At 43.4% G+C, this 10,759-nt stretch overlaps 1 protein-coding gene across 1 annotated transcript; it reads right to left on the bottom strand.

The window, feature by feature from the left end:
- Positions 1-3,195: 3,195 nt before the first annotated feature.
- Positions 3,196-4,095, bottom strand: LOC311366470 (gap junction delta-3 protein-like; the record flags this gene model as incomplete). The annotated part of the gene is made up of 1 exon (XM_084485255.1): positions 3,196-4,095. One exon carries the CDS (start codon positions 4,093-4,095, stop codon positions 3,196-3,198), a length of 900 nt encoding a protein of 299 aa, XP_084341381.1.
- Positions 4,096-10,759: the final 6,664 nt, after the last annotated feature.

The raw sequence follows: 10,759 nt of genomic DNA, 5'->3' as shown, positions 1-10,759 counted from the left end.
TGTTTGTCTGATTTGATGTTGTAAATATACAAGCAGTGAAGGCCAGGAAGGCCTACAGGCTAGAGTTTATGTTCAGAGTAGACAGAAAACAGCCTGTGGCCTTAACAAAGCACAATCAATGTCAGATCACTGTCCTTGTCAGTCTAATCACAAGTGCCCCCCGGACAGCCTTACCTTAATATGACTCAGGAGTACGTCAGCAGATATCCTGGTCCTTTTGACCTGTCACTCAACTGGACAGGCAGCACGTTAGGAATCGGAGGAGTGGATTATACTCAGCCACTGTGTGGCGTTTGAAGACGTCGTCTTCTTGAAAGGAAGGAACTTTTGTAGTCGTCGGTGTGATAAGCGGCATGTGACCTACATTTCAAGGAACACGAGTGAAAACATGGAGACGTATATAAAGGGATGGGAGAGAGGGGGGAATTACAGAGGCATTGGGAGAGATAAACTGACATATACTAAAGTAAAAGGCAGACACAGGCAAGGCGTAGAGGACACGTTTTTTCTTTCCTGTAATCATTTTTGACATTTGCATTTTGTTTCATCAACATCCATAAACACCCTGGTTGTATAGTAACCAATGCAGGCCTATATATTTAATTCTCCTACATGTGAAAACCACGAGATGTATGTGGGAGTGAAGTGTGTCTCGGAGAAGGGCTTTGCAAGATGAGGCAATAGGCTTATTTTGTCTTTTAAATTAGCCACTTGAACCTCGTAACTATTTCAAAGACAATCTCTTTTTTTTAATTAGAATGCATTTTAAATTTGACGGTGCACAAATCAGTAGGGGTAAATTGCCGTTTAATTCAATTTACCTGATTGTATTGCCTCAAGGTACAGCCTAATGGCCTCTGTGAGGCATCCAACGAGTCGATGGGCTGAGCTCTCCCAGTAGACAACACAACTGGGAGTATACCAAAGCTGCAATGCACAAAAGAACGGAACCTCATGCAATGAGTGAGAAGCCTCCAGAATTGCCCCAACAATGTTAAGCGTTTTCAATCTCATTAAGAACAACGCAGCAAGTAAATTGAGCGAGGTAATAGCAGCCGGCGACCGGACTAAGTTTGTGTGAAGCTCTGCTGCCACTTAGCGGACACATTACTCACACACTTGTGAGTAAGGCCCTGTAATATTGTCAGGTGCGTGAACCCAAGTGACTTTTATTGGATCTATTAATAGCAATTACCCTTGAGACTCATTTTTATTCATTATTGGACATAATAGTCCAGTTCATATAATTTTAAATAATAGTGTTTCCCCCAGGAAATGTCTTAGTCAAGGTGGTCGCCGCCCAGAGCGAAAATGTTGGGGGTATTTTGCTCAAATATGCCAATACGCACTAATGAAATAAACAACTGTTTATTTGAATACAAATTGATCTTCTTATTTGTGGCACAGCTGACCAGAAGCATCCGCGCATGCTATCCTGCGTGGCTGTGCAAAGAACAGTTCCAGGGCCCTGCTGTAATTCAACTTTGCCACTGGTGGGCTGTAGCCTATATTTTCATCTTTCTAAAATTCTAGCGGAAAATTAAGTTTATTCTTGTATTTTATGGAGTTTAGATTAATAAGTATCTTACCTCATTGCTTTTAACCCGAAGTGACAGTTTTTTTTTAATCAAGCTGCCTCACAAGATGATAGTAGGCCAAGTCGGACTCTGTTCCAATTAACCAAAGAGCAGCAATGCAACAGCGGTAGATTGACAGGTAATGCACGTGATAGACTGCGCAATAATACAACCAATGCCGCCGTTTCAATTCCATTGAAAAAACTTTATTGACTATTGTTGTAAACAGTATTACCAATGCATTATTTATCCATATTTTTTGTACCTGATGGAAGTATGTTTTCTTTCCCTACGTGAGTTTTGTACTTTGTTTATGCATCAATACATTGGTAGTCAAGGCGGGGCCCTAGTGTTGTTTCCCCCAGCACTGTATGGTTAAGGCAGCCGCCTTAACCATACAGTGCTGGGGGAAACACTAAATATAGTTCATAGGTGTGGTTCAGTAAAATAAGAACACATTTATAGGATGTGTCATAAATGTAATTCATAAATATTTGATAAATATGGGCGGGGAAAATAATCATAATCATAATTTATCTTCCCACAGAGTTGGCCTACAATTAATTACTGTTTAACAAAATGATTAATAACCCATAATATAGGATAGGTTGTAATCCTATAAACTTACATACAAATTTTAATTAAATATTGCAGTTGCAATTATTTGCAGTTCAAATACAGTGTCCAAAATATCAAAGGCATTCTCAAGTAATTCCCATACACAGTAATTCAAGAACACTCATGACATGACTACAAGTCATGCTGATGACGTACACTTTAAGAAGCATCCATTCATTCTATTGCATCCTTGACTCAAGACTGATTACAAGATATAGGGCTCATATTTAAAAAGCTCATCATTAGCGCAACAAAGGAGTCATTGCTTGGCAGTCATGTTTCAACGCCCCCTCTCGAATGTTCGTTGATGACGATCAGACGAAACCTGTAATCAGCGGTCTCGTCACATCACTCAATCAATCAGCCAATGGCTGATTGGCTGATTGATTGGTACTCGGCTCTAAGGTACTGTGTAAGGTGCTGTGATATGTGTTTAGCAGGCCTTCAGTGCAGTAATCAGGGATATTGCAACAAAGCTGCCCAGCGTTAGTGTCCTTGGGTGTTGTGTCTGTGTTAATTAACATAATCATAGTCGATTATAACCCCCCCGGCCCTCTCTCTCTAGACTCCTCCTAATTAAAATACTAGAGGTGAGGGAAATGTTTGTTCCTCAAAGGTAAACCTCACTCACAAAGCTTTAAGACCGCAACAATGACTGCAGTCCCTCAGCGGTCAGAGCGTTTACTGTCCGATTTTGCCGTTGGCGGTTTCCAATCCAGAGAAGCAACGTTATGATCGTCAACATCATCAAACTCAAATGTTCACCACCGCCCATAGGAGGGGCGGGCATGGGAGGAGACCTCTCACGCTAGGGCTGCACGATATTGGAAGAAAAGAATCACATTGCGATATTTCAGATTTTGGTTTCATCATTGTATAACGTTTGGCAAAGGCATCAAAGTGATTTGAAAAAACAAATAAATAAAGACTTATTTGTATATCGCCGTCCAGTGATACGAATATCGCACATGTGCGTATAGCGATTTATCGCAGCCCTGTCTCACGCCACAAAAGATCGGCTGCTGGGGAGCCTGTAGCTCTTGTGTCCGACGCTGGAGGTCTTCCTCGCACCGCTGCTCCTCACGGGGCCCCCCTTCACCCTGGCGCTGCTCAGCGCACTGTCGGACAGCGCCCTGTCGGACAGCGCCTTCCCCCCTCCCGCAAACCTCAGGTTCTCCTCCTCCTCCTGTTTCCGCAGGTTGCTGAGGTACTGCGAGCCGTGGGACCGCTCCATCGCGCCGCGCCGCCCCTGTTTCCTGGGGCAGAACCACTTGGCGGCAGCGTAGAGGAGCTCCACCAGGCTGGAGACGCCCGACACCACGCCCACGCCAAAGTAGAACACCAGGAAGATAGTCTTCTCGGCGGGCCTGGAGGTGAAGCAGTCCACCGTGTACGGGCAGGGGAAGCGGTTGCATGGGAACTGGGCCTCCAGCCTGAAGCCGTACAGCCACCACTGGCCCACGAGCACGCCCACCTCGGCCATCAGGCGGAAGGCCACGTTCACCAGGTAGAACTGTCTCAGGCGCCGCACCCCCGCGTTCTCCTCCTGGCTGCAGACGGAGGCAGTGCCATCAGCAGAGGAGGAGGGCTTTTTCTTGGCGTGGTGGTGCATGGCGTACATCAGGTAGAGCAGGGCCGGGGTGGAGATGAGGACGATGTGGAAGACCCAGAACCGGTACATGGAGATGGGGAAGGCATGGTCATAGCACACCTGCTTGCAGCCCGGCTGCAGGGTGTTGCAGGTGAACTCTTCCTGCTCGTCGTCAAACAGGTCAGACGCCACTGTGCCCAGGATCAGAATGCGGAAGACGAGCATGAGGAAGAGCCAGAAGCGACCCAGCATGGGCGACTCGGCCTGGAGGTCAGTAAACAGATCACCCAGGAAGCTCCATTCCCCCATGGCGGCGGTGGGAGTAGGGTTGCGATGTCCTTTGAAAGGGGAGTGAGTGTTGTTGTCCTTCGATCAGCTGCAAGTGCACCTCTCAGGGCTTTCAACGTTATCCTGAAACCCACCAAAATCACACACATCAGAAATGGATATATGTCTGTGTTATTTACTAAAATACAAGGATTTACAATAAATATTTTTTAACTGCAAGGAAATTATGAAATTGAAACAGTAATAATATTAACGAGAGCTTCCATTGAGTGAACTTAAAAAAAAGGGAAGTCAGTATACTGTACGTAGCTCAGGGAAATGTCTCAATTAATGGCTTTTAATTATCTTTCATCTGATTATTGCCTTTAAAGCAAGCAATCACTTGTAGACGTCTGCTGACTGGTAGATCTTCTACGGACCCAGAGCAAACCTTGAAGCACGCTTTATTTCCCTCGTATGTACCCTATACTGCCCTCAAAACATGAAGATCGTCCAAACATCCTGAAGCACGTTATTCACCTGATAAGATTTAAACAACTTGACATTCATCTTCTACATTATTTGATACATCCTTAAAAATGTGAATAAAGAAGAAGAGGGTTACTTACTTATCTCTCACTTTTCCTTGAAGAAGTTGCTGTGTCAATGAGATTAGGAGTTCAGTTCTATTACGGGAGGGAAATGACTGGTCAAAAGGAAATTCCTGCTTTGCTTTAATGGGTTGCCATCCTGTTTTGCTGTTTACAACAGAATTTGCTAGATGATGAGCGATAGCTTGATGACTTGAACACTTTAAAGCCAGTGCCCAAATGAGAGGAAGTTGTGAGGCAGCTGGGACATAACTTGCCAGCTCAGCAGTACTGTACCATATTTCATTAATTTAGATTAGTAGTTCTTTCATTTGGATTGCAGCTTACAAACTTTCTCTTTCTCTTTACAAGAGATCTTTGACCAGCATCAATAAACAAATTAAGTTGTGTAAAATGAAATGGGTTATTCCCGGACATATGTTTTGAGGATGACGCCTCAAACTATTTGAGACACAGCACCAAGTAAAGTAAAGATCATCCCAATACAGTGTTCATATCAAACAAGATTTCTCAAGGAAGGGACAATTCTCTCTCAACTTTTTGAGACTATGAGGGAAAAACAAAACATATCACTTGACTCTGAAAAACAGTTAGCCATTTAAACTTTGACAAGATAAGATCAACTTTGGCCAATCAGCCGATGAAACGATGATAAACTCGAACTTCGAAGATTTTGCTCCTTTATTATTATGCATTCAGGTATATTTGTAGAACCTCTGCCATGCTTTAGTTTATTGTTCTGGGTAAAATGTGATCTTTATACTTGTAAATAATATAAAAGCAGAAACTGACCAAATTTTATTTATCCTACAATATTGATCTAATTAAGAATACAGATTAAAAAAAATCCCTTTATAGCGAACAGTTGACATATAATTGGCAGACTTTGAATACAGAACAGCATCAATGTATTGTACCTACATGTACATTTGAGGTATTATCTCTAAAGGTTGGTTAATGATTCTGGTAACTACAGCACAATTTAGTTCCAGAAGGCGTTGTGCAACACAACCACTTACCTGTACATTACCCGAAGTACCTACTTGCCTGCCAACAGCAAGTTGTACTTTAGACCAGAAACCAGTTGGTTTCAGCCTCTGGCATCATTATTATTATTATATGAGATCATCTGAGAATGCTGCCTATAAACCCAAGCAAACTCAATATTAGTGATCAGCAAAAGTACTTTATTACAGTAAAGACCCCCCCCCCATACTGTGTCGATATACAAGCCCTTTTAGTCTGAATAAGGGCCCTACTAAAAGGAAAGTCCTGAATGATAAATCATACAAAACAAACAACATTGTGTAAAAATACAGAAGCAGGGGGCCGTTCAGCTATCATCCATATCCATACTAGTATAATGTTGTATCTGTCCATGGCCCCGTTTCCCGAAAGCATCTTTAGCCTAAGTGGTTCGTGAAGTTCATCGTACGAGCATCGTACAGTTTTCACACTGTTTCCCGAAAGCATCGTTGCGTAACAAAGGTTGTGAAAACCCTCGTAGCTAACGAGGTCTCCAGGGGTACTCATAGAGCGCTAAGAGCATTGTTACCTTAGCCTCAGTGGAGTCACCAGCTGGACATTCCGTGGTATTGGCCTTCCGTGGTATTGGATGTGTTTTATTAAAACACATGTGTTTTATTAAAACACATCCAATACCACGGAATGTCCAGCTGGCGCAATTTCGCAATACCCCAAAAACAGTGGTTACCACCGATATATTACTCATAGACTACTACTGAGATTTAAACAGCAAAGACAGAGACATGTTAGAAGTCAACAACAACATAATTTATGGCAGCAATTTAAAATTCCATAAATACATGCACAGCCGAAATGTACTGATGAAACGCCACGTCACAAGGCAGCCCTATCACAAGGCATATAATAAAATCAAACGATTCCATTGCTCTTGTGTGGGAGGTCGCTTTCGAGCTGCACTTGCTGTCTCCCTCTGATTTTAATTCAACCATCGTGGTTAAAAAGTCTGCCCTCTTTGCAGCGCAAAGCATGTTTCAGAAATCAGCACATTTAGATAAATGCTATAGTTGTCACACACACATTTTTTATTTTTCTAATATGGAATTATTTCAGGGGGGAAAATGCCGTGAAAAAATGTACGCACGGTGCCTTCAGGATTAGGACTGATATAGCATATATTGGCCTAGGCCTAATCAATTGTGTTTTAATATTTGTAGCATTCATGAGTCAATTTTTTTCATAGGCTACGCTAGAAAAATGTTTACAAAGCATCGAAAGATCCTTCTTGAGAATGATCGTACGAGCGTGGATCCATCGTTATCGGGAAACTGGGCCCATGCTTCCCTCAGAACCAACAGACGTAATTTTTGTGCACTGCATCCATGCTCTCCTGGTCTTGGAACTACCACGCTCAGATGGGTGGAGAGTGGAGACTGTATTCTACGCTACATACACACAGCAGCTGTAGTTATGATGGGTGTAAGAGTAAGGTGCAGAGTAAGCCATGGTGTGTTTTCTATGGGAACTGTAAAACCTGTTTGTTCCTGGTCAATCAACGACGTTGCAATAGAAGAGTCGTATTGTTGTTTCACTCACAGCCCCACTTGCCTTGTTTCTTCCTGTCTCCGTCCTGATTGAGACGCTGCAGAGTTGCATGTTAAACAATGTAAACAGGAAGACGCACTGTGTCTCCGCCTAGGGTTCAACTCACAGCTTTTGGCTCCCCCTCCCCCCCCCCCCCCCCAATCAAGGCTTTTTGATCAAACAAAGCCAGAGGAAAATACAAGGAAGGATAGGGTGAGGAGAGTGAAGACAGGGTGGTTTCAGGAAGCAAGACCAGGGCGTTGTGTTTAGGTTTGAATCCCCAGCATGCTCCTGGGGTGATTACATGCCATTTCATCCCAGCCTTGAACCACAACAGTTCCCTACCCCTCTGGTAGATGCATGACACACTTTTGGTTAATTTCATGACTGTCAGCTTTTAAAAGCGATCGCTCAATAGCCAGGGCCAGCCCTTGACCACATGGGCCCCTCCGTACTGTGCCTTGAGCTGGGGACTAGGAAATAAAACTAGATGGAGAGAGAGGGAGAAAGAACAAGAGTGAGAGCGACAGCGAGAGAGCGAGAGAGAGCAACAGGGAAATGGGAAACTAGCCAGGGCTTTTGGAAGACGTGTCCATGAATTATCTTCAGACACTCTGTGAGAGTTTCTGAGTATTTGTTTCATAAGCATGTTGGTTTGAATTTATCAACAATAAAAGGACATTGATTTGCTGTCATGTTTCATGCCAAGTAGTATGTAATTATATACACTGAAACAGTATATATGATGACAAGTCCACTCTCACTGGGCTTTGAATGCAAACAAAGCGGGACTGTGAGGGACAGACGTGCTCACCCCGAGTATTTGGGCTAATGACTCACTGGACTGGAGAGTTTACAAAAACGAGGGGCAATTCCGTTTGGAAAAAATGAGTGAAGTTTAATTTCCTTCAAACAAAAGTCCAAAAATAAATAAACAAAAATAAATCCACGGTTCAAAATACGAAAAAAAAAAAAAAAAAGCTTTTAGCAATTTAGCCTAGGTTAGCATAATCATAGCATTAATGAACATGTGGTTCCTCGTACTGCGCCCCCCCCCCCCCCCCCTTAAATAAGGCAAGCAATTAGTCCCAGGTGGACCAATCAAGGCCAGTTAAGCCATACCATTTACATGGGGAACATTTCCTGGCCATGGCTGGATGGACTAACATACTGCCCCCTACTGCGACGGAAGTACAAATATGATAATCAATTTGCTGGAATGGGAGAGACAGCGAGAAGGGGTTGCACTTTCTCACAGGGACATGTTTTATTTTGAATCCATCTTGAATCCACATTCTGTTGTCGCCAGCTCAGGCAAGCTACTTGCTACCACAGCATGTTGTTTTGTAGCTTCTTCTTTTATTATCTTTATCTATCTTTAGCTTATATCGTGCAAGATACAGCAAGATTTTATGGTGCAATAAACACCTGATTTGACATGGCAAGAGAAAGAGAAAGAGAGATTGTCTGTGTGTGTGTGTGTGTGTGTGTGTGTGTGTGTGTGTGTGTGTGTGTGTGTGTGTGTGTTGCATGTGTATGTACATGTACTACGTACTACCTCCCCCCCACGGTCAACAATCCCAACCACCCGCAATCCAACACTCAACCCCAACACTCAACTCAACACTCGACGATTCCAGCCGCGGACCCTGTTATAATGTAAGCATTATAAGATTCTATAGTCTCACTCCGGCCAAAAACCAAAAGTTGGCAACCCTGTGTACATCCATGTGTGTGTATGTGTGTTTGTGTCTGAGTGTGTGCCTGTGTGTATGTCCATGAGAGAGAGAGAGAGAGAGAGAGAGAGAGAGAGAGAGAGAGAGAGAGAGAGAGAGAGAGAGAGAGAGAGAGAGAGAGAGAGAGAGAGAGAGAGAGAGAGAGAGTGTGTGTGTTCTAGCTGGTCCTCCTCACCATGGAGTTGCAAGTGAAGTTGAAGACCTGAGTGGAGGCCGGCCACCTTTACCCTCCTCTTCTGTCATCTTGACCATGAAGCACACATCAGTTTGTGTCTTATATCAATTCACATATCTGTGAATTGTTTGAATGTCATGATATATTAGTCCCATTTTTATTTCTACTTGCCAGATATATATGTAAACAAATATATGAATCAGCATATCAACATAATATGCACACTTGCATTTATACACTTGTATATATTGGGGCGCCCTCTAGTGGCAGAAAAGCTGCATTGCAATTGTTGTGATGACAGTGATAAGTGATGCTGTTGAAGAGCAGTCGGCGCACCGGCTGACAGCTGCCCTGACCCAGGGGTACACATTGGTAATTGTTCCTTTCAAAATTCTGAACCAGGCAGACGTTGGTCCTGATCAGAGACACCTGAAGAACACAAAGCCTCACTGTTGGTAACAGGACAGCACAACGCTCACTAAAACTACGTTTTTGCAAACTAATTTTCAATTTCTGTTATTTATTACCACAAAGCTAATTTGTGTCTTTCCCCTAACTAAGGCAGGGTTGTGTCATACATTTCTAACAACATAAAAACCAGAACCCATCCCCTCAACAAAACAGAACTCATCAATCAGATCAATCTTGTGCGTAAAGGGGCTTTCAGTATCCAATCCACCACAAGAAGAGATCCATATTTAGGTGGAGGGCTCTTAAAATAACTAGTTGAAGTGTGACTCCTCCCGGTGCTGACCTCTCCCTGGTGGTCAGCGGTCATCTCCATCCCAGAGCGGGACCAGCTGGCCTACCTTCACCTCATGCTTGTCATTCCTCTCGAAGCAACAGAAGCTTTATGCCTTGTAATTAACACACCCAGATGAACGATGGGAGGTTGGCTTAGAGACTAACCCGGACAGGTTGTGTTCTTCATCATGAGGTTGGTTATCCACGCCTTATACTCCACAAGCTTCTTCTTTCTGAAGGGCTGCGAGGCAGGAAAGGGAGACACGGATTCATTTAAGGAGTTGGAATATAAATGCATTCGAGATATGAAAGACGATTAGCGTCTTGCACACGGTATGAAGTCAAATTAAGTCAGTTCAATATTTTACCAATAGGTGGCAGTGTTGTGACATATTTGGATGATTGTTAGCATACATCAATTGAATTGTAAAATGTATTGCATATAAATGCCATTAGAACTGTAGCTCTTTGAAGCACAAACAGGATCCGGCACTAGGGGCTGTTATCAACAGAAGGTAACAGTTTCTAAACCAGTACCTTGATGATGGGGGTGGTGACCTCCTCCAGGCAATAGTGACAATTAGTGATGGGTCATTCGCGAACAAATCAGTTCAAATGAACGACTCTTTAACAAGAACAAACCAACCTGATTCCCCGTTTCAGTTCGTCTCGTTCGTCTCGTTCGACTCATTCGTTCTCCGAGACTCGACTCCCCTGGCTGACTCAATGTTCGTTCGCTGAATGTGTTAGTGGTGAAAGGAACTTAGTTAATGTTGTATTGATGTGTTGATTGATGATCATTTGCACCATTGCACGACCGTGATTCGTTTGAATGAGAACGAGGGAGGAGCTGAGTCTGAACGACTCAGCTG

The sequence above is a fragment of the Micromesistius poutassou genome (assembly GCF_964030765.1).
Source record: "Micromesistius poutassou genome assembly, chromosome: 21".
NCBI classification, from domain to species: Eukaryota; Metazoa; Chordata; class Actinopteri; order Gadiformes; family Gadidae; genus Micromesistius; species Micromesistius poutassou.
This window is presented reverse-complemented; position numbering and strand designations above follow the sequence as displayed.